Genomic DNA, 22,898 nt, shown 5'->3' on the forward strand with positions numbered 1-22,898 from the left:
ACATCAGCGACCGAGCTCAACAACGCCGGCTGGACCTCCTTAGAAAGACGGATCAGGGGTCGCATCAGAAACTGCAGATAATCCAAAGTCCAGTGAAACGGCATTGCGAGTGTATCTCAGTGACGATTATAACGATAATAATAGTGATAATAATAATAATTACAATGATAATGAGGTGAAGAAGAAGAAGAAGAAAAAGAAGAGGAGTAGGTTTCCCCGTTCCTGAGCAGAGATGGGATGGAGCTTGAGCAGCTCAGTGCCTCCAGTGATGGCTTCTTCTAATATTGGGAGACATCTAGAACATATTTAGTCTTTAAACCAGCATTGACTCACAAAGAATTTGACAAACCACATCAATTAATGAATAATAACAGATATATTGTTGTGCTCTTGTAGTTAATTGCGCCAATTTTATGATAATTTAGTCGCCAGTTATCTAATCCTCCTTTCCCCCGGCAAACGATCTTCTTTAAAAACATGAGGCGCGAGTTCCTCGACGAGAATTTACCTGGAAATTAACATTAAATTAGTGAGTGGCTGAGAGGAGATGACGAGGACACCAACAACAACAAAACACAACAGGAGCAAAATGTTTCAAACAGGCAAAACAAACGATGCTGTTAATGATCAACATCCCACATTCAAGGTCACATCAGGGATTCTGATCAGAATCAAACGCTTTCACAGGCCTTCAGACGAGGAATGAAACGATCATTGGTTTTGCTGAGGACCACCTTGAAGACGCCTGGAGGTCCTTGAGCTGCTAGCAACACCAGCGTGCAGGAGCCGCTAGTTTATACGGCAATTACAAGAAAAGAAGAAGAGAAAGAGCACCTTTGTGATCTGAGTTCCCAGTCCCTGACAGGGGGGTCCCTCCTGGTGATGGTGGTGCTGGGTGGCATAGACATCCATATAGGATTAGAGAGGGGGGGGGGGGGGTGCAGGGGATGCCCCAGAAACACAACACTGCCTGGCACATATGGGAAGAACTCTTTGCAGCATGGCGGACCGCGTTGGCGGTCCGTAGCACGGGGGTCCGTCACCTCGTCCTCGTCCAACAAAGACGCAGCAGTGCAGTCAGGTGGAACAACTGCAGTTTATTTCATTAAAATAAGCACCATTGTACAGTCAAAGAGTGGGAATGGAAAACAAGACTTTACCACTGAGAAATTCCAGGATACTACAGAAAGCTTACGTGATACAATTTAAACATCTTCTCAAACAGCGCAAGGAAACTATTATGTTATATTAGACTTTTACATCTGTAAATAATATTTGGTTTGATGGAGGGCAAGTGTGGGGGGGCACAGATAGCTGGATGATGCTTCAAACGGTCAAAATTACAAATATCAATGAATGACACCGTTTCCCTGAAATGACGCATCAACACACATTTGGAGAAAGAAAACCAACACCTGATTCACACCCGCCCCACAACCCCCCAGGTAAGGATCCCCTCACACATTCATGCACCACCAGCGGCCCCGGACAGGAGGAATTCCCCAGAGGTCTCCGTATCTGCTCCACCCGCCAGAGGGCTGCTGCAACGGAACCTCAACACACCTTCATACGTTTCACAACCAAAAACCACAGTAAACCTAGCGTGTGTTTGAAAGCAGTATTTACTGATGGATACATCTGACAAAAAAGTGAGGTTGAGCAGAGGACACCACGCCATCGCCGTGGTATTTGTGGTAACAAAGACCTGGCAGAGGGGGCGGTTCTTCTGTGCGGCCCAGGACGCAAATGTGTTCACACTGCTGAAACAATCTGGCCACACGAGGTCCAGACCGCCTCCGAATGTGGTTCAGTGACCGGATCTCAGGATGCGTGCACACTCAGGATGGATGTGAAGAGCAGGTGTGCACAGGACCTCAGGTGTGAAGGGTTTTCTGTCTCTGAAGGTCTCAACACTGAGGTTCCAGACTCAGAGCCACATTCTCCATGGAGGGCTTCATTTTTGGCAACACTGACAAGTCACCTAGCAACAACATAAATGGCTGTGTGGTCATGAAACGTAGCAACGTTGGGTGAAAAATTGAATTCAGCCAAATCACTGATGAGCTCACTGAGTCAGCCCATGCTGACCCCCCCACCCCCACCCCCCAGCGACCAGTATAAATAACGACACATAAACTTCACCCAACAAACACAGAGACTCCTTCGCATGCGAGTCTCACACCCCTCCAGTGTCTTGAAGACATTTATGACCTCGCTGATAGGAAAACAAAAATCTTCTGAATAAATCACATTTGCCTTTAAGCACCATTTTGAGTACAGTTGCAATACAGACTCGCGGGAAAAGAACCATCCAAGGTGTGTTGGCTTTTGTGCATAACTACACGGAACCGTATGATCCAGCTTCTGGTGAGTGCATAGAGCAAGCCCACATTTGTGGCTAGCTGTCTGTCCATGGAGCCCCCAGTTAAGATTTCCTGACTTCAGACACGTTTCTTACTGCGTGAAGTTTCCAAGTTGCATATCCGCGGGTGGTTGGTTCAGAGGTTGTAACTCTTCCCTTTGTGATTTCCACAAAGCCAACACTGACTGCACGTAAGAGGTCACGGCAACAAGTGTGACCTCAGCCTTTCTGGACTCCCTTTGTAAAACTTTTGAGTTCCATCAGAGCTTTTTGAAAGGAGAGGTGACCATGAGAGGGCGGAGCCTGAGAGGAGCGGGGGGTGAATCTGTCACAGACTCACCTGGCTAAAGACTCAAAAAAACCATGACCTCACATCACTGTTTATGTCTGTGCCTGTGAAAGTGCCGGAAGAAGAAGAGTGGCAGAAGCCCCACCCCACTTCCAAGCCCAGGAGCTTTTTTTTTTCATAATGCAGCTAACAGGCAAACAAACACAGCACCGATCACATCGACTCCTGAGTGGAGGCGGTGAGCGTGAACCACAGGACCCAGCGTAGCTTCCTTTAGCGGCAGCTGTCAGGCCAGAGGAGACAGACACCCTGCACAAAGTTCTTCCCAACAGTCAATTTAAGGGTAATGGGGAAGTTCCCAACCCCGCGACCTGTGAAACCGCAGACACTGGAAGTGTCAGGTTTGAGAGGCAGATGTAAAGAGTAGACTGAGGTGGACGGGTGGGTGAGGGGCACAGAGGATGTTGAGTGAACCCATTCTCACCTAAATGCAGCGGAAGTGTCCGTGACACAGCAGCTGGTGTGCAGTTACCACCCAGACTGGGCTTCAGGTTTTCTTCGACTGCAGGGGGACAGAGCTGCTCCATGTCCGGCTGGACGGCTAGAGGACCGCAGTAACTCGAGCATCAACGCCCCTTTTCTCTGCCCGAGACCCGAACTCACCTCAGGCTCGTCTCGGCTTTCTGCCAGGGTCCTCTCGACTGGGCAGCAGCCTTGTAATTTTAGCTCAAGGGTTAACCCAGGATATTTCACAAGACTCGTGTTCCTTCAGGGGACCATTCAGCCAAACCTTCTGTGGTTAAATCAGGTGGATAGAACCTCTCTGAGCTTGTCATGATCATGTAAATTCATTTAGTTCACCTGCACCAGTCACATTTACGCACTGCTGACACACCAATAAGCAGCTGGCTCGCGGCAGTCCCTGCCACATAACGGAGCTTATTATTTTTCCATTCTGCTGGTTTTTATGGAGCAGGTTGTTTTACGGTGGTTTTCACACAGCAAAGGTGTCTGCAGAAAAGTCATTCTCGTCTTCCACTTGATTGAGGAGTTCTCATGACTGAAATAAACACCAATCAACGACAGGATTCTTCAAAGATCCAACAGGTCCGATGCGTCCGTCACCGGCACCACCAGCAGGTGCTTTATGTTTTTAACTATTTGAAGTTGATGGATTTGCATCAAAATGTGAATGAATTAGACATAAACTGGTCTCAGCTCGAGCAGCAACGTCACTCACAATGATGTGTGATGGATAAAAGTAAGATCCACTACCTCTGACGCTGGAACCCCCATGTACTAATACACGACTGTATACCTTTGTTCAGTATGGCAGACACCTCGACATTCAAGGCAGTGAAACATCACACCTTTTTATCTGAAGGATAAGCCTCGAGTCAAAGCTTAGTCTCCGGTGACCAACCCATCCGGTTTCTGCAGCTTATCCAGGACCAGGTCTTGGTGGCAGCAGGCCGAGATTTTATCCAGACGTCCCCCCAGCGATGCACCGGGGGACCCTGAGGCGTTCCCAGGAGCTATATGATCCTTCCAGCATGTCCTGGGTCTATCCTGGGGCCTCGTACCAGTCGGACCTGCCAAACCTGGATTTGAGCCCCAGCAACCAGCAGAGTCTCTGCTCCTCTACCCCTCCAGTACAAGTCTGCAGTTCCAGGAGACGCCTGATCAGTTTTCTATGTGCAAAAAAGAGGCCTCCAGTGTTCGATCCCCATTCCTGCTTGTTCTACCTGTGCAGGGTCACCAGGCAGATTTCTCCACCACCTGGTCCCATCACCAACAAGTGGTGATCAGCTGGCAGCTCTGCTCCTCTCTTTTGGAGAGTCAAAGATAAGTTGTCACCATCAATCCCAACATGTGGATTGAAGTTGTCCAGAAACACAGCAGAATCACCTGGTGACACCTCAGCCTGGGACTCAGGAAGCCGGGGCACTGGGACCTGCCGGTAGGGACCCCAACTGAAGAAGAGGAAGAAGAAGTTCTTCCCTTCTTGTGGAGTTTGGTTGCAGACCCATTGCTGTGTCTGGAGGCGAACCGAACTGTTCGTGATGCGAGGGTCATGTTTTTTTTTATTAAATTTGCACCAGCTCGACCCGTGATGAGCCAAACCTCCCCATTTGGAAAAATATGTCTTAATTAATCGCCCAAATCCACCCTGCAAATCGCCAAATGTGTGCTTCACATTTATGTATGGACTTTGTTCATTAAAATAATCCAAATGTCAGGAACCAGTGGCATCTCCAGAAGCACCTGTAAATATAAGAGGACTCACGATTGATTCCCTTTTTTGCCACTAGAACAAAGGCTGTACATGTCTGGACACCGCGCCCCCGGCTCCCCCCGGCTCCCCCCGGCTCCCCCCGGCTCCCCCCGGCTCCCCCCGCCCACAGTTTGCCAGTTACATGTGAATTATACTGCATTACATTTTGTAGGTGTAACTGGGAACTGGGAATTACAATCTGCAGGACGACTTTGATCGCTCTCTGTGCAGCTGATCCTGCGAGCTGTCAAGCACGGCGCTCTTTGGCCCCGCCCACAAGTGCAGGAAGAACCTTAATGAACAGAAAAATTGTTACAAATTGTTTCTTTTTTAGATTTGAATTGTGCAGGTGCTTTTCTGATTTTTTTGATCTGCCTGCACTCGCTGTATTTTTGTGAAAAACCCCAAACCGCTCCCCCTGTGGGCAATGGGTCGACCCGCGTATTAGTACAAACTCTATGTAGTAGCTGTTGCCCCCCCAGGTGCCTCTCCATGCCAGACGTGACATTGCATGTCCCTAAAGCCAGTTGTCACACCTCGGTTCTCCGCCTCTTCCTACTGCACATTTGGCATTGCACCTAACCTGATCCCTTTCCTTGCAGGTCATGGCCCACAGGTCGAGTGTCCCGTACGTGTCGATTCCTTAAGTCCCATCATTTTAAAAAACTGACTCAAAGATCTGAGGAGCTGCAGCGGCTTTTGACCTTGAGCACTACCAGTATCTCATCTCCGTCTCGAATGCTGTAGGAATGGAGGGCCCGGCAGCCGCACTTCAGCTCCTCAGGTCCCAGAACTGAACACATTTCCTGGTTGATGTAGAAGAGCCTGATCCCATTGGTGGGCAACTGCAGAAGCTCTTTTAGGAGTTTCTTCAGGTCACCCACCGTCTGTTCCAGGCGAAGGCTGACTGCTTCCACCCTCTCGCCCCAGCGAACGTTCACCATAGTGCAGCGGGGGCGAAGGTCCACCTCGGCCAGTGGCGCCAGTTGCCCATACTTGGATACGAGGATGTGGTACCTGTGAAAAAGCACAGCTCAGGTCGGGCCACTGAGGAGATTCGCTATTTGCTGCTTTACAGTTAATCACGAAAAGTGTGTGGGATTTTTCCTGCAGTGAGTGCAAGCAAACGTTCACTGCCAACCTGCCAAAGTCTTGTGGAATCAAAGAATACGACCAAAGCAGGAAATGCTCTCAGGGGTTGGTCTTGTAATATTTTTGTGTCACAACGCTGTGAGGTCACTGCTGCTGCTAATCTTAGCAACAGATGAGGTAAGAGGGTGGGGAGCTGAGACTCCAGGAATCGGCAGTCTGGATCCAGATCCTCATACCCAGTGTGTGTATGAGGTGAAGTTCTCAGCAGCGAATCCATGAAACCAGAACCTCAGACTGAACCTCTGAACCCAACACCCAGGACTGAAAGACAAACTGCTGAAAACATGTCGCAGAGTCTCGGTCCATGGTTCAAACGCGCTACACCAGAACCACCAGAGGCCTCGTACCGTAATCCACCGCTGCTCAGCCCACTGGTGACTGCAGCAGTCGGATATGCGATGGCTCGTGAGTTTGAAACCAGGTGACGCCGCAAGCCTGAAAGTCTGGTCGTTCACATGACACTTCCTTGGAAAACGTTAAATTACCATTATTATATTATAATTATTATATTAGTGTTCAGCCTAAATGTGTGTGTGTGTGTGTGTGTGTGTATGAGAGAGAGAGAGGGAGGGCTGCCCTTTGCCAGCTGTAGTCTTACACCTTCGTACAGTGTGGCTGACAACAGTCACTGGTAAATAACTAACAGGAACAAATGGAACAAAGCTGACTCAGCGCGGTGTCTGCAGCCGAGCAGAGCGTCTAAGCTCTGGTCGTCATGGCGGTTCCTTGGAGAGCCTGGTTCTTCTGAGGTGGGAAAAAAGAGCGGGAGCGAGACATCCTCTGTTGCTGAATAAAAAACAAGTTCACGTCATGAGTGTTTACACTCCTGGACCGCATCACTCCTATTTTTAGATGATAATTCAATTATCATCAATTTAACTCAAACAGGCTTGAATAATGTGGAACAGCAATTGCTTTTGTACTCTTCTGCACAAAAGGTTTCATGAGATTTGTCCTTTTAAGTTAATGTCACAGCATCAAAGTGAAATTCAGAGCTGCATTTATCCGGCTCCACATGAGCTTCATTTTGGAACCACACATTCTTCAGCTTTTCTGGTAGAGAAATAAAATACATGTCCGTCAACTCTAAGCATCCCAACAACAACAACAACACACCATCAACATCACCTTTGTTTGACATGAAAGTTCTCCAACTTAGTCAAAATTATTTGGACAAATGTAACTTTTCCTTGAAGTTCCACTCAAGTTGGTTTTTTTTAATTGAACTAATTTTGCAAAGGACAGCAGGTGCCTGTAAATGCACCTGGTATGTGGTTAAGAAGCAGAGAAACAGAATTCTCTGCCTCTTGCTTTCCGTGAGAAAGCCCTCAGGTACCTCGGGGGAATGTGTGCTCAAGATAAGGACCCAGGAACGATTAAATAAAATCCAGGAGGAAAGCCGTCCTTTCAAAGGTACTGTAACAGCTGGGCCAATCAAAGCAATTTACCTACCCAGCCCGAAACCCCACAAAGCCAATCCCCTGGCCCGGAGTTGCTGGCCAGAACTTGTGGCCTCCCCTGAGAATTCTCTTCTAAGCCCACAGTGTACAAAGTGCCATTCTAAGAGAGCCCATTTCGCTAAAAGGCTTCATTTAAGGTGGTAAGCTTTGCATAATAGAGCGAAAGCAGGTGATAAAAGGCCAACATTCTTCAATAATGGTTGAACAGCAATGGACGGAAACTTCAACGACCACGTCACATTATCGAGAATCATCGAACATCTCCCCTCGCAGTCGTCTGAACCGGAGTTAAGCCCTCGTATCGGCGGCTGGAGAGCACCTCCTCAAACACACCACAAAAGAATGTTTCAGACAAGAAAGTAGGTGATCGTCACATTCTGTCATATTTGTAAGCAGATTTATTGTAGGGAAGTCAAGTACGTGCAGCTGTGTTCTAAATGGTATTTGAACTCCGTCGCACTCAGACAGAGCGAAGGAAAACCAAACACAGAACAGGCAACAGAAGCCTGGTTAGAATCGGCTAATTCAGCGCAGCTGTTCTGGTTGACATGTGAATCTTAGATAATCTCTCCGCTACAGCCACACGTCTCTTTGTTACTGTGACCAACAGCACTCAGCACTGCTGAACACCTAACCGACTCCACAGTTGTCAGCACATCTTTCACCGACCAAATGAAAGCTTAAAAATGTAAAGGGATACCAGACTCTTATCGGCCTGATTTATGGTTTGGGGCTGTTTATTGTTACTCAGAGTCAGGCCAGGTGAGATTCGTTCACCTGAGAGGCTGTGACCCCCCCCAGCTGGCTCCGATCTCTGGGGTTAGCAAGGCTGGGCGTGATGGTGCTCATGATACAGGCTGAATATCAACCAAGTACACCTTGGAGCTTCACCTGCAAAATAGAAATTTGCCAAGAGTGCTGAGTCAGCTCCAGTGACATCAGAAAACAAATCAATGTGCTACCTTTTGTATCAGTTTTCCAATCAGAGAATTCCCAGCACAAAGGACTCATTGAGCAGCGAGAGACTGGTGGCATTGTCTCCCAAAGGTTAGTTTCCCCCAGTCAGGGACACCTTCCTTCAAAAATCCCTCCCAAACATTCTGCTGGGGTTAAGTGGAAAGCAGTCGATAAAGACTTTGGGCAAATCTGGCCTAGCATCAGTCCCTTAGAACGGCCTTCCAGGGAATATGACATACTGGAAATGAACCCACGACAAAGAGCAGGTTGTTGTTGTTTCAGTCTGACAGGTGGAGGCACGTGCTGGGGCTTCATAAATGCAGCTTCTGAGCCGGTGTGCAGTAAAACCTCGCGAGCGCCTCATGCTAGCACTCATAGGTTTTAGCCTCCTTGCCAGCGTGGCCCCCTCCCACACGGCAGTGTTTATACAACACGGGTTACATTAGCATTAGCTGCATCGTAAGCATGACTGGGAACATCAACAACACTACCGGGGGGGAAGAAATGGTTCACCGTGTCAGAATGTTAGCAGAAAATTAATTTGGGGCACTGATTCTATTTATGCTGAATCACTGCTGTCTCTTGAGATGCTTTGGTCCCACATCTGACCTGGAGCTTTGGTCTGCAGATTACAAACACCACACGCTAATTGATGTTTTTAATAATTCTCATTTCCATTTGGAGCAGATTCCATTTCAGAGGAGATTCTCCTTCATGAGCAGCTCAGTGCTGGTTGTAAGTGCTCTAAACTGAGCTCTGTGCCAGCTACTCTGACACACTCTGCTCATTCTAATAGCAATAATATCCAAGAGAGTAAAACTAGGTGGTAAATGAGAAATGTGTGTGTGCATGTATATTTCAGTACCTCTCAGGAAGGTCCTGCTCCGGCCAGTCCTGGTAGTACCTGATGAAGAACCTCTCAGCGTCCTCTCTCTCTCCAGCAGACACGTTACTCCCATTCAGCACCACAACCGATGGCAGCCTGCAGGCAGACCAGCAGTTAAACACCATCCATATTCATTGAGAAATGACAACAAGAAAGGGATGTCAATTCAGATTTTACATGCGTACATCCAGACTCACTGAGCTAAAAGTAGGCTGCGCCTCTCGTGGGTGGTGTAAGGCTGCAGGAGAGGAATCCCCATCGCTTTCAGTTCTTGCAGCTTGGGAAAGAAATTCAGCCTTTCGATGTCCTCCCACTTACTAAGCCCTGAATAACAGGACATCAGAGTTTTAGACAAGGCAAAATCCTATGAATAGCACACATTCATGCACACAGTAACTTGATGTTACACAGACAACAGAGCAAAAAACATCAAGGGTGAAATATGAAGAAACCAGAGTAAAAACAACACGAGCATCAACAACAATGAAAACACAGGCGTTCAATCAGCACGCAACCCAGAGAATCTGTGAAAAAGACGGAAGAAGGTTGAACTCGAAAGTGCTCCGCAGTCTTCTGTTCGTCATCTTCACATGAGTGAGAGGAGAACGTGAAAGTTTCGATGATATCAGGTGACGGCAGAAAGTAAAGGTTCAACAACAGAAGTCCAAGAACAGATCCTTGCAGAACTCCATGTGTTGTAGCAAGATTCTCAGAGGAAGAGCAACCAATTTTGGGCCTCAGAGAATATTTGCTTGCATCCTACACTGCATACTGAACAAAGACACATGGAAATGTGGACAGCCTTTAATGACTCCTCTCAGACCTGAGTTGTTGAGGTTGATACTGCGCAGGTTGGGGAAGAGGTGCTGCAGTGTTTCTTGAGTGTCGCCGACACAGTCCACACAGTTATTAGCCAGAACCAGAGTGCTAAGACTGGGGTACATTAGCCCAAACTTCCTGACTTCTGCCCATTCCTGCAGACGGTTATCTGTAATGTGCAGCAGGCGCAGCGACGGGCAGGAGGTCGGGGACTCTGACACAGTGTTGAAGTCGTTCAGGCACAGGAATAGCTCGCCCAACCTGGGTGATGGGAAAGTTTTAGAAACACAGTGGAACCAAATTAACAGAACGGACTGTAGCTGCTTGTATGTGGTTAAACACCACCATGGTGGGCAGGCGCAAACCTCCTCGCCACCTTTCGTCACTTACTCTGGCGTGTTTCGAGTGAGAGTGTTCACGGTGTCCCAGCTGACTTGTGTATTAATGAGCACGAGCCGTCGGATTCTGGAGAAAACCTCCGCCATGCAGGGCTCCAGCTTCATGCCCATCAGAGGGTTCGTACTCAGATTGAGGATCTCCAGATGGGGGATGTTTGAAACAATGGTGCAGATCTGGCAAACCCAATAAACAAAAAGTAGTTAATGGTTCTGCTGGTAAATAAACATAAAACTCCTCCCTTTGAGATGGGACTGGTCAGCATCGAGTCTATGTAGACCTCTCTCACCTCTCGCCAGTCGTTCAGCTGGTTGTAGGACAGGTCCAGCTCTATCACATGGGAGCAGGACGCTGCAATGTCTGACTGGCAACCCGCTTTATTGATTTCACAGTAATTCAGAACCAGCGTGCTGGGCAAGAACAGGCGGTCTCCTAACAGGAAAGCAGTGCTTCAAAGTTAGTTCTGAATTTCAAAGACTCCCCTCTTGGATTTTGTCAGGGTCAGAAAATCCAGTAAAGATCAATTCACTTAATCACATCTTTGAATCTGGACTGTGTGGTCCTGACTTCCATGCTCACCTTTAGCTGGGGATCCAGGCGGAGTGGGCAGAACCACGACTCCCACACCTTGGCCATAAGGGAAATTCTCAGGGTTGTACTTCTCGCTGAGAACATGGAAGAAGGTGCGCACCTCGTCTTTATCAGAGGACGAGTCCATCGTGCTGGCCCACCGCAGGCATCAAAGAAGGAGACAAAAGATGCAAACAACTATCAGTTTTAATCTTAGCTTTTTAGCTTGCTGCTGTTTACTCATTGACAATTTAAATGAACAAGGCAAGCACAGGTGAACATTCAAAGCCTGCTGGAGCCTCTGACAGCTGAACAAACAGCTGGATAGAAAACAGGTTCAGAGAAAAAACACCAAAGAAGCCGGTACGCGTCCGAATGCGGAGGATGTGACGCGGCGGCTCCGGGCAAACCCAAAATGACGGCTGTCAACCAGGGTGAACCTTTTACTTTTCTTCAGTCTGCCCTCAGTAGAAAAGGTCTAAAAATAAGCCGTCAACATCAGACAGTAACCAGACGGGGAAGGAAATGTGAGAGGCGAGAGCAGGTGTACTGCTGACGCCATGGCGTGAAGCTGGGCCCACCACGGACAGGACTTCAACACCCCCACAGATGAGCTCCACGCTTCCTCACATCAGCTACTACAGACTGCAAACACTATATTTATATAATATTCATATTTGTGAGTGACTCTGACAGCGATACTCCTCCCAAGGATTCCTCCCAAAGACGTGTCTTGAGAGGTTTCTTGCCTCGTGCATTAAAGAGCCAACTAACTACACAAGGCTCTGCATCCCAGAGTCACAAAGACGAACCGCAGGAGGGATACCCATGAACGAAACACCTGTTTGTGAGTACTTGAAAAGCAAAATACACGTTTTGGATGAGAAAATCAAGCCCCGAGTTGTTTATGATCAGCACACAAGGCAACTGCTGCTATGAGGCCAAGCCAGACTGAAAACTGCAGCTGCTGATTGAATGCTTGTTCAGTGAGTATACAAAGACGGTTTTTGAAGCAGTGCAGTAACGTCATTGATATCAGGATATGTAACCTCGTCAGTCCTCACACAACACCCCGGTGACCTGGACTCCCAGACTCTCCAGCCCGATCAGTCCTATCAGTTTCAGACAAGCGGAGTCCGATCATCTTGAACGAGCCCACCTCAGCAGCCAAAACGAGTGAGCGCTGCCTCCGGACTCTGTCTGATGTTTCTGTCTGAGACGGTTTCTCATGTCACAGATCCTCTGATTCTTACCTCTGATGTAGCAGAGACCAAAGGAAAGTCTGTTTTCAACCACACGTCAGATCACATGTTTCCACTCCTGCTGAGAGAAAAATGTTGATGAGAACTTTGATGAGACCCTCCCAAAAAAACAAGTTGAAGAAGATTCAGATTGATGTCATCATCATTTCGTGAGGTTTCTCCCTCCTGAGCAGTTTCAACTTGACACTTTTACTTCTGCTCGAGTCATTAATTGCACGGCTCTCCTGGCCTCGCCTCAGGAACCGCCATTTTACCTTGATGACACGTCGTGACCCAAATCTAGAGAAATGGCTCAAAAGCATTTAATGAGAAAAGAAATCATTGTTTATCGCCACAACAAAACATATCAGCATCGTTGTGAACCAAAGTGACCAGCAGGTGGCGGTGCAAAAGGTATTGCCTCCTAAATGGATCTGATGAACAGCTTTGTTCAGTAGAAATAAGCCAGCGACCGCAGGGCTCATAAATAACTGATGAGCACCGGTGGCTGGTTCGTGGTTGGTGTGGTTCTGTGGCCATGCAGTGTGACGACAGTTTAGCAAACACAAGATCCAAATCTTCTTTGCAGACCAACGGAAGGGAGTTGAGGCGTCAGGCAGCAGATCTCAGTGCGTCGCGTCAAGAGTTGTGTTTCCATCGAAGCATTTTTATGTGCAATCGGCACTTCTGATTAAAGTGTGATGGACTGTTGACATGTGGGCTCCTGCGCACCACCACTAGTGTTTATAGCAGCTAAGCTAACTAGCAGCCAGCAGTCTGGTGGAGGTCTGGGTCTCCGTTTGCTCGTCTGGCTCGAAACAGGACGGGCAATGAGTGTCTTTCCCCAAAAGTTGGCGTGTTCCTTTAAGACTCCCCTCCGTGTATACTTGAGAGGCAAAATACACTTTTTAGGTGAAGTATTGCTTTAAAATATTTAAAGTACGTGTTGACAAAGAGATCAGTTTTTGTTGTTTCGGCTGCTTGTGTAACTTTTAAGAGAGAACTTTTTTTTTTGCGCTGATGGTGCTTAAACAGAAGAAAACTACGAAGGAGGTGTGTATGTCCTTCCTCCAGGTGACAAGCAGCTCCATTACAAAGGTGACAAAAGAGTGGTAGTGACAGCTGGGCTGACAACAGCCAGATGAACATCCTGCAGACCTGAACACCTATTCATCCATTTACGTCCTTTACAAACCTTTACCACGTGACCTGTTAGAGCTAATGTTTCTAACAAAATGGCGTTTTCATAGGGAAAAAAATCTAAAATTGCACCTCGCCAGTTTTATTAAAAAGTTTATCCCTCAATGTAAAACTGCTCTCTACTGCCCTCCGCGGTCTGACTAGAGAGGTGCCACAAACACTTTTATACAGAGAAAACAAATGGCGTCCTGATAACTCTCATGTTTTGATGCCGAATTCAAGGGCGATTCAAGCGGAGTTGAAAACCCTCCAGCAGTCGTACTGCCGCTCTTAGATGCGCGTATGAGACTCAAGGAATCGCTAAACTAACTGGTTCTTCAACGGGGTTCTGCCACACATTCCTCCAGCCAGGAGCGAGCAGGCTCGGGGGGCTGAGGGACCGAGGCCTGGTCGTGCGGCGGGCGGACGAATGACCACGGTTACGCGTCCGGACGACGAGCAGGGGACGACGTGAACGTGACGTTCACCCCAAGCTGTTATTTTCCTATCACACCGTAACAAGTGTGACGTTAGTAGCGGGGTCGCGCGGCGCTGGCTAACTTTACCTTCCTAAAGGTGATAAGACGCTGGACCCACGCTGCTGACGTCACATGATGAAATAACAGCACACTCCGTGTTGTCCTGCTGAAAAAGTGACATTAGAACTCACCGTCCCGGAACCTGCTCGCTGCTCCGTTTGTTTTTGTTATTCTTCGGCTAGTAAATGACAGCATAAGCGACGCCCACCTCAGCGGAAGTGACGTTCTTTAAACGTCTCCTCTCAAAATGCTCTCAAACATCAGCAGCGCTCACTTTTGAATGTAAATAGTGCAGCACATACGGAAGCCTGCAGCCTTCAGGAACGACTCTCCAGGAAGAGAGAAAAAAAGTGTCCAGGGATTAAATCATCCTGACGATAATAACGAGATTATCGTCTTTAAAGGATAATCTCGTTATTATTTCATGAAAGAAGAAGAAAAATACGTGGACAGAGATTTGGAAGTAAACACCGATGTGGAGGAAATGTGCAGGAGGGGCCAAAAAAACAGGACCAAAAATGAACCACGACCACAAAAAACACGACTAGAAACACGGTCACTTCGTCAGGGTTCCGATGTGTCTCTTCGACCACATTTGTAAACGCCATCTTCGACATCCATCACGGGTTCTGTTCTGCCTCCAACAGATTATTAGAACCAATCTCGAGCTCCACGTGGAACTCAACAGCTTCTCCAACTGTCATGTTTGCATCCATTTGTCTTCACATTTTCCTCAACAGTTTACTTTTATCAGTTACTGCCACCAGATGGCAGTCGTGGTCAGCACCACTGTCTGTCTCCTCGTGTGTGAGTGTGTGTGTGTGTGTGTGTGTGTGTGTGTCAAAGCATGACTCCTCTGCTGAAAGCAGGATTTTCTGTTTTTCCATGTACTGCTGTGCTGAAGAACAACTAAAAGACAAAACCAAGCAAACGCGACCCCTCTGGAAGATGATGTCATCAGTGCGTCACAGCCGCAAGCATCCCGGAGGACTCATAACTGACCTGGGAACTGTGGCGTCCAGGTTAATCCCCTGCTGTTACTTAAGTGTTTGCATTAGTTTGTTAAAGCATATTAGTTTGCCTCGCTAACGATCAAAAGTGTTTAGTACACTAACAGGAAATGAGAGGATTCAATCATATAAATAATTATGGGATGACACAGTGTTTGTCGATCAGGGTGAAGAGAGTCCAGAGAGAAGAACGGGATACAGGGGCGGAGCTCCTCTAATCCAGAATTATCTGGTGAGTCAGCCTCAGACCAGGCCAGTGCCAGAATAATCCAGCACCTCTTCACTGTGAGGGGCAGAAACAAGAAGGAGAGCAGGTCAAAGAAGCTGCTGCGTCTGAAGCTCTGATTTTCTCTCAGCTGGATTCAAATTGAAGGAGAGCGGAGAAGGATGGCGCTCCTGAGGTCCGGCTGGCTGTGGAGGCAGAGTGAGTGCGGGGGGGAGTTATTCTCAGACGCCATCACTGGAATTCCTAAACACAGAGGCAACATTTTGGTGACTAATGAATTAACCCTTCGTGGCTGAATGAAAACTCAGCTGCTGAGGCGCGTCTGTTGTCTCTGGCTTTGCTTTAAACTTGCTCACACAACTCTGAGGTGGTCGCGACTCACTGTGCAACAGCAGGAACAATACATCGGAAACACAGCCAGTTACTCAGACTCAAACCAAAGACTCTGCTTTTCTCTGACATGAAAATACAGATTTCATGCAACGCAAACCAATGTAGAAAATGATATTCAGCTTTTATGCTCCATTCCTGAGGCAGCAGAAATAACTTGATCATGACAAAGAATAGGGACTTCTTTTCCACGCGAAGTCGACGTTTGGACCACGCGTTTCTCTTTCTCTGCCTTCAGGATGTCTGTGTACAGGATTCCTCTACTTTCATAAGATCCAAATGGAACGGTTTTGACTACGTCTCCATCGTCCTGGTCCTGGAGGACCCAGTGATGGTTTTCTAGAACCCGAAGACTGAAGCGGTTATGAAACTCTGACCTTTGTCTCTAATAATCTCATTAATTGTCCCTGGCTGTGTCGGTAAGTGGCTTACTGGGAGGTCGCGCTCCTGTAAAACATCATTCTAGCAACACTCACAACAGCAGAGAAACATTTAGGAGTGTGTGTGTGTGTGTGTGTGTGTGTGTGTGTGTGCGTTGATTAAAAATGCAGCTTCTCATCTCCTCAACTCACCACATCAACCACAAACCTGGTTGCCTCAGAAGCAACACTCCAGCTGCTGTAGTTCCTTGTGTGAGGACAGAGGTGAGCAGAGTCACGTCCTCCTTCACAGGTGGAGAAACAACCGTGAGAATTCAAACCTCTCGGAGTTTTTTGATATTTATTTCATATTAAACTCTGGTTGGGGGGGGGGCACTGAAGCATCTCCCCCTTGAGGAAACGCTCCGAGGACACAATGGCGGCGTGGTTGTCGAGCCAGCATCAACAGCAGCATCAGCTCTATCCATTAACTTTGCTGCCATTGGTCGACTTGGACACTGATTGGCTGAGTTCCAGCCAGGTCACACACTCTGGACGAGTCTTTCCGGGCCTTGAGTGACTTTCTAGAGACCTGAAGCTTGAGACTGAGCGGCTGGAACCAGGCTACCTTTCATTTCCCAGTAGCTCGTCTTAATGGGAGAACTGGAAGTTCAGGTTCTCACACAGTTACGGCTGTTGATCCGCTCTCATGGTCACGGAGACAGAACGCTGACCAGCAGCTTGTGTCTCCTGCAGCTTCTGTCCTGAGACGCTGGAAGTTAAACTGGTGCGACCTCTGGATAGACGGAAGTCTCTGCTTCTACAAGAGCGACAGCAGGAGAGAGCTGGAGCACCGCACCTGCCTGAAGAGGACCTGCATCGATGTCCGGTCCGGCCTGGAGTGTGCAGGTAGAGTCAGTCATACTACAGCTGGTATGACCATCACATCGTTCAATATGTGGGGTAAATGTGAGACTCAGGCTTTGTCCTTCAAGCTAACGGCGCTAAACATGAAGCCTGGGGAATTTTCTCTTTGTCTGAAGCCTTTCCGTTTATTATTCCGGTAAAAACCACCAAAAACACTGCTTCCCTGTGACTGCAGGTGTGACTCCACCAGAGAGCAACCCCAGGGAGAACCTGGTCGTGGTCCAGCTCCACGACGGTTCAACGCTCAACTTGTGTGCCAACAGTGAGGACGAGTCAATGTAGGTATTCCTCTTCCTCTTCACTCTGGTCCGCCCCACCCACTAACAACTCTTTCCCTGTCACGTGATTTGCAGAGCCTGGAAACTGACTCTGCTGGAGACCAGAAGAAACCCGGTGAGTGACTGAGCTTCTCTGAGCCGCCTGCTCGCTCTCACTCCCACGCTGGTGCTCACGGTTGTGTCTCCGCCTCCTGCAGGTGTTCACCTATGACCCCTACGATGACTCCTATCAGGCGGTCCCCCTCAACAGCTACCATACCGTCTACATCACACCTGGAGCAGGACCAGGTACAGCCTGTTACCATAGTGATGCTGCAAACAACCCGACACTTCTTCTCTCACTTGACTGTGGGAGGAAGCTGGAGCACGGGGTCTTTCTGGGTGAGTCTCCATGTTCTCACTGTTCCTGCTGGGTTCTCTCTGGTACTCCAGCTTCCTCCACAGTCCAAAGACATCAAGAGGGACCAGGTTAATCCAGACTCTAAATTGACCGTAGGCGTGGCTGGGAGAGCCAATGGTTGTCTGTCTTTATGTGTTGGCCCTGCCATGGACTGGCGACCTGTCCAGGGAGAAGGCTGCCTCTCGCCCGTAGACGCTGGGATAGGCTCCACCCCCGCGACCCTTAATGTGTAGGAATAAGCGGAGGACAATGGATCTATTATTATTATTATTATTATTATTATTATTATTATTATTATTCATAACTTGTCCATTTCAGAGGTGGATTCTGTATTTTTATTTTAAAATTTTATTTTGAAACTAAAAAACTTTGAACTTTTGACGTGAAAACGCAGGCAGATATGAAAACGTCAAGCATAACTTTACTGGGAGTGTTAACTACATTATGTAAGATGAACTGAAACAAAGGGACTCCTCTGAGACAGCTACTATCAGTATATTTAGTGTATTAAAGTACGTTTCTTTGAAGCAATGATTTTGATGTATCACATTCGGCCATTAATCAAACTGCAGGCGTCTACTGAAGCTAGCATGCTAACCAGATAGCCTCCATCTGTCCCGTAATAACACTTTGTACCTCAAGAGGCGATTGGGAGTTTCTGTTCTAGAAAATCGCAAATCGTAGCCAAACTTTCAGAAAATATGATGCTAAACCGAGCAAAACGGCTCAAGAGCCGATGAAAACCAGGATAAATCTGAGGACAGTTTCACATTTGAAGGAGAAATTGGGGCCACTGGGGACATTTATGAGACTGAACTAATCCGGGGTCAAGGTCCGAGAGTGGGACTCGGGTGTGGGCCTCCATCCTCAGGGGCTCAGGGCATCCAGGGAGCACCAGTCAGGTGTGTCGCTCTTCTCCCCTCAGGCACCCACCAGGTGGTTGTTCAGAGGGACCCTTTTGATGACGTAGCCGAGCACTTGGTGCTGGGCCTGCTGGCGGGCCTGGCGGCGGGGGCGGCCATGAGATCCTTCCTCTGGATGCCGCTCTTGTTCTGCTGACAACCAGGACCCGGGCCCGTCTAGTCCACCGCCAGCCAGCACCACACCAAACAAGCCTGTGTAGACTGAGCCAGTAGCCCCCCCCCCCCCCCCCGCTCCCTCCACCTTTGTATCCTCGACTGCTGCTCTTTTAGTTCCTCTGTTTTTTCCTTGGGTGTAATTTTACACGTGAAGCATCAGAAGCTGCCAGTTGTTGAGGCCGGCAGGTCGGAGGCCACACCAAGGAGGAAAAGCAGAGCTTTTAAAAATCTAAATCCAGTCCTCTTTTACTTGAATAATGTCGTAGTATTACAAGAACGAAGTAGTACAGCTTTGAAAGGAAGGCTTCGTCTCTCAGTAATATTCGGATTTTTTCCTTCATTACTGTTGTTCTTGCAATATTACAGTTTTATCCTTAGAATACTACAATTTCCCTGGTTAATAAAATCAGCACTTTTTCCTGAAATATCACTTTTTCTTGCAAATATTTTTTCTGATAAAACTATGATTTTTCTACATACAACAATGAGGTATCCCCTAAATTACTATTTATAACAGCAACTTTATTCTCAAAATCTCAGATTATCTTCCTCAAACAGTGAAAAATATTGAAGAGGAACTTGAATCTCGTGTTCATCTGCTGCCTGAAGTCAACACACACTTCTTAAAGCTGTCGACTGTGGCTTGAAGAAGACTCGGCAATAAAAAGGTACAACCTTGTTCTGGAGAATACAGAACCAAACAAGTGTTTATTCATGTTAACATCTACAAAAACGCCCTCATCTGGTTTCATTCTCACGCTCACGATGATCAATCACTTCAACCAGGCGGCGAGACGAGCTGTCAACAATTTATGGTGAAATTTTGGGAAACTCCAGCGTTCTTCTGGATTACAGTGGCAAGGAATGTTCTCGTGAGCAAAGTATCAGCAATGTCTTCGTAATGACAGCGTCAATCCCACCGATCAAATGTGGGCGTGTCCAGTATGAAGGCTGGGGGGGGCGGGGGGGGCTCTTAATGGTTAAAGACAGGTTTCATTCATCCTCTGAAACTGAAGTCCAGGTATGAGATACGTTAACTGGCAGGAAGGATCTTGACATGGAGCTCCACGCCTTTTGATTGTTATCAGTTAGCAAGCGCTAACAACTCCTTCTCTTTGAGAATTGGTCAGAAATTAGTGATCCCAAAGTGATCGCACCGCCAGGTAAGATCCTCCATCATTTTAAGCCTCCAACGGCTTCTTTCCAGGAGCCAGAATTCCTCTCAACAGGTGAGCACATTTGCTGTTTTACTGATTCATCAGCAGGAGCTGGTGAGCTACGCTTACTCCTCCTTGCATGAGTGTCCGTTCACTTGCCCTCCAACCTTCACTCCGTCGTCTCCCAACTTCCCCTCTGCTTGAAGTTTCCGGATCACATCGTGAGGTCCCTTCCCCATGAGAGCTGACGGGTGCTTGTAGGAGCCCCCCAGGCGGTCCCACAGAGTGAAGTATTGGCCGTAGTTGTAGTCAAAGAAGAGGTGGTGGTCGGTGTGGTGAGCTGAGCAGTTGATGACCCCCGTCATGATGCCGGGGACGCGGTAGTCGCCATCGTGGATGGAGATGGTCCAGATGTTGACGAAAATGTAGAGGGCCAAGTAGAGAACTTTGTGGAGGGGGAAGAGGAAGGGGTAGATGTGGTAGGGGAGTCCCTGCATGAAGCCGTCCACCGGGTGAAAAGCGTGGCTGGCGAAGGGCGTGGGGATCTTCCACAAATGGTGCGGTTTGTGGAACAGCTACGGTGAGAGGGTTCAGAGGTCAATCATGATGTCACTACGGTGGTTCATCAGGAATTTGAGTCAGAACTCATAATGTGTGAGAAACACTTGAGGTTACAGAAACATGGCGACTGACACACTGAGGATCAAAAGCACAGGAAAGCGACTGAGCCTAAATCTTCACGCCAGCAAGACACACAGATGTCATTTCCTGTCAATCAATGCCATTTGAACTCTTGCTAGCGGGTACTGCTAACCTTAGCACATCGGTGCTAGCAAGCTACCACACTCTTTTTTTCTGTAACCACAGACCAGTCACAGGGTTCAGATTTAATGGTCTCCTTCAGAGGGAGAGCGCAGAACTTTCCAGATCCTGGATGGATTTCTGAACATTCAAAAATTCAGATTTAGGAGCCGGAGCCAAGCCAGTTGCCTTCTCACCTTGTAGATGAGCCTGTGGTGTAAGAAGCGATGAATCCAGTAGATACACATGTCGGTGAAGAACAAGAAGGACACCATACTCAGGAGGAGCCCGGGCCAACCTGCAAGCACACGCTGGTCACCACCAACCACTCTGTGTGTCCCACCTGACGACAAATACACAAGCAAACTAGACACCGACTGTGAGGATGTTCGTCAACGCACCCAGCGCAGATTCGTGGACGCTGTCGTACAGTTTACTGTATCCTCGGACTTCGGCGAAGAATAAAGCCACGGTGGGGATGCTGATCCACGGCAGTGAGGTCATGGCGTACCTGATCTCCCGTTGAACCTGGTTCTTAGCGGGAAAAAAAAGACAAATTAGTGTTAAATATAACAAATCAGTTTAAATGGCCGCCTCCTCGCCACGGTAAACTCTCAGTGTCACCAAGTTCAGAAGGAGCTCTGACCACATCTGAGTGGTCCGCCTACTTTCCAGTTTCAGCCTAAACCATTACCTCTAGGAAATGCGGGTGTTTCATTAGATTGTGGTCAAAGATGAAGACGTAGCTGATGGCTCCCAGGCCCAGGTAAAGGACGGCCGCCCCCAGGTTCGTCAGCACCAGCAGGCTGATGATCTGCCTCAGCGCCGCCTCCTCGGGCCACCACGCCGGGTACACATACGGCGTGAGGACGTAGTGGTTGGCGACGTTCAGCACCAGATCCATGGCTGCGTCTGCCGGGGCCAGAAGAAGAACATGGTACAGTGAGATAACTCGCCACTTCCTGTCGGCTCCTGGATGAAACCTTTGGGACGCGATAATCACAATTATCAAGAACCATTATTGTTATTATTACGATGTTCTTTACTTTGCTGGACTGAGACAGACTCGGCAGAACTTCCTGTTTCCCTACATGTGACCACCTAGTGACATGACATCATGGGAACTACAATTACCAGCTATCAAAGAATCCCTTCACGTGATATCATTAAAAAAAAAAAACGAATCAGTAAATCCTGATTGATAAAAGTCTGGAGCCTGCGGCCGCAGCAGGGCGCTGAGCCGTTCACCGATAAGGACACTGGCTGGGGATTATTTTCCTTGTTACGTTGCATTTTATGTAGTTTTTTTCAACCTTAATAACTTTATTGATTTCTGAATATCGTCCACTAACACGCGTGAAGCGTAAACCTCGCATTGCTCTCATGCTAAATTATATTTTTAACGGTATTTAATCAGCTTCGAGGAGACAAACACGCTCATGATTACGATACTAATGAGGTTCAGTAGCACAAACAACGAGGGAAGCAGTAACACTACTCAGATAAATGCAGTAGAAGTACTTCTGGATCACACTGTACCTGCTAGCTGCGGTCCACAACGACGGAGGAAGGCGGTGCTCCAAACTAAAACACAGTCGAGCGACCAATCAGCTTAGAGTTGCTCTTCACGTCATAAAAGACGCGTCCAATGGGCGCGTAGCTTCTCATGACAGCAGGTTTGTTGTGATTTCTGATTGGTCAGCTGGCGGATCTGGTCATGGTGCTGGAGGTGCCGCTACAACTGGAGACCAAAACACCGCCCAAGATATTAAAAGTAGACTTTGTGGCAGAAAACAAACAAACAAAAAACAATAAATGACGTTTGACAGGTAAACAAACGTGTTGACTGAACAACCACGGACGCGCCTCGTGCTCATCTGGGAGGAGGCTTGGCACCAAATTCCCTTCAAAATCTCAAAACTTTTCAAGTTTTCTGCTTTTTAATCAATCAAAAGGGACGGAGGAGGGAACACTAGCGTGTCACTCCATCCCTGACGTCACCATCAGCGTCATCAGAGACGGCAACTCTTCCTCTCGGCTTCATCTGTTTATCATAATCCTTGTTTTATTTGACCAAGAAAAAAAAAAAGTCGGTTCAGGTGTGATCTGCACGAACTGAACTCCATCTCAACAATCAAGTAAACCA

General features: G+C 47.9%; 3 protein-coding genes across 6 annotated transcripts; 1 reads left to right on the forward strand and 2 right to left on the reverse strand.

The window, feature by feature from the left end:
- Window positions 1–1,086: 1,086 nt before the first annotated feature.
- Window positions 1,087–14,758, reverse strand: LOC147248116 (tubulin-specific chaperone cofactor E-like protein). 3 transcript variants are annotated; one of them, XM_086225870.1, is made up of 10 exons: window positions 14,257–14,755; window positions 12,420–12,486; window positions 11,176–11,318; window positions 10,886–11,028; window positions 10,591–10,772; window positions 10,205–10,461; window positions 9,579–9,705; window positions 9,361–9,477; window positions 5,811–5,943; window positions 1,087–1,981 (listed from the first exon to the last, which is right to left on the reverse strand). In XM_086225870.1, exons 3-10 carry the CDS (start codon window positions 11,312–11,314, stop codon window positions 1,955–1,957), a joined length of 1,125 nt encoding a protein of 374 aa, XP_086081996.1. In that variant the 5' UTR covers window positions 11,315–11,318; window positions 12,420–12,486; window positions 14,257–14,755; the 3' UTR covers window positions 1,087–1,954. The 3 variants fall into 3 exon arrangements, with proteins under 3 accessions (XP_086081996.1, XP_086081994.1, XP_086081995.1); XM_086225868.1 differs by having other exon boundaries at window positions 1,087–5,943; window positions 14,257–14,758; XM_086225869.1 differs by lacking the exon at window positions 14,257–14,755 and adding an exon at window positions 14,153–14,240 and having other exon boundaries at window positions 1,087–5,943.
- Window positions 14,759–15,387: 629 nt separating this feature from the next.
- On the forward strand, window positions 15,388–19,291 carry plekhb1 (pleckstrin homology domain containing B1). Its single transcript, XM_086225874.1, has 6 exons — window positions 15,388–15,559; window positions 16,867–17,019; window positions 17,213–17,315; window positions 17,391–17,430; window positions 17,513–17,603; window positions 18,641–19,291. Exons 1-6 carry the CDS (start codon window positions 15,523–15,525, stop codon window positions 18,772–18,774), a joined length of 558 nt encoding a protein of 185 aa, XP_086082000.1. The 5' UTR covers window positions 15,388–15,522; the 3' UTR covers window positions 18,775–19,291.
- A 179-nt stretch (window positions 19,292–19,470) lies between these two features.
- Window positions 19,471–22,346, reverse strand: sc5d (sterol-C5-desaturase). 2 transcript variants are annotated; one of them, XM_086225871.1, is made up of 5 exons: window positions 22,292–22,346; window positions 21,447–21,664; window positions 21,154–21,286; window positions 20,950–21,050; window positions 19,471–20,526 (listed from the first exon to the last, which is right to left on the reverse strand). In XM_086225871.1, exons 2-5 carry the CDS (start codon window positions 21,654–21,656, stop codon window positions 20,077–20,079), a joined length of 894 nt encoding a protein of 297 aa, XP_086081997.1. In that variant the 5' UTR covers window positions 21,657–21,664; window positions 22,292–22,346; the 3' UTR covers window positions 19,471–20,076. The 2 variants fall into 2 exon arrangements, with proteins under 2 accessions (XP_086081997.1, XP_086081998.1); XM_086225872.1 differs by lacking the exon at window positions 22,292–22,346 and adding an exon at window positions 21,887–22,011.
- Between the last annotated feature and the right edge of the window lie 552 nt (window positions 22,347–22,898).

The sequence above is a fragment of the Aulostomus chinensis genome, chromosome 15 (genome assembly GCF_037954235.1).
Source record: "Aulostomus chinensis isolate RoL2024-O1b breed Wild chromosome 15, RoL_Achi_v1.0, whole genome shotgun sequence".
NCBI lineage: Eukaryota > Metazoa > Chordata > Actinopteri > Syngnathiformes > Aulostomidae > Aulostomus > Aulostomus chinensis.

Bases quoted from the DNA above. Each gene is read 5' to 3' on its own strand.
- plekhb1 (XM_086225874.1), top strand. From the start codon at position 15,523: ATGGCGCTCCTGAGGTCCGGCTGGCTGTGGAGGCAGA. The intron at 15,560-16,866 runs GTGAGTGCGGGG...TGTCTCCTGCAG, and splicing joins CGGCTGGCTGTGGAGGCAGA to CTTCTGTCCTGAGACGCTGG. The intron at 17,604-18,640 runs GTACAGCCTGTT...TTCTCCCCTCAG, and splicing joins CACACCTGGAGCAGGACCAG to GCACCCACCAGGTGGTTGTT.
- LOC147248116 (XM_086225868.1), bottom strand. From the start codon at position 11,314: ATGGACTCGTCCTCTGATAAAGACGAGGTGCGCACCTTCTTCCATGTT. The intron at 9,706-10,204 runs GTCTGAGAGGAG...CCTGTTATTCAG, and splicing joins TATCAACCTCAACAACTCAG to GGCTTAGTAAGTGGGAGGAC. The intron at 9,478-9,578 runs GTGAGTCTGGAT...GTCTGCCTGCAG, and splicing joins CGCAGCCTACTTTTAGCTCA to GCTGCCATCGGTTGTGGTGC.
- sc5d (XM_086225871.1), bottom strand. From the start codon at position 21,656: ATGGATCTGGTGCTGAACGTCGCCAACCACTACGTCCTCACGCCGTAT. The intron at 21,287-21,446 runs GTAATGGTTTAG...TTTCCCGCTAAG, and splicing joins AACACCCGCATTTCCTAGAG to AACCAGGTTCAACGGGAGAT. The intron at 20,527-20,949 runs GTGAGAAGGCAA...CTCTCACCGTAG, and splicing joins ACCACAGGCTCATCTACAAG to CTGTTCCACAAACCGCACCA.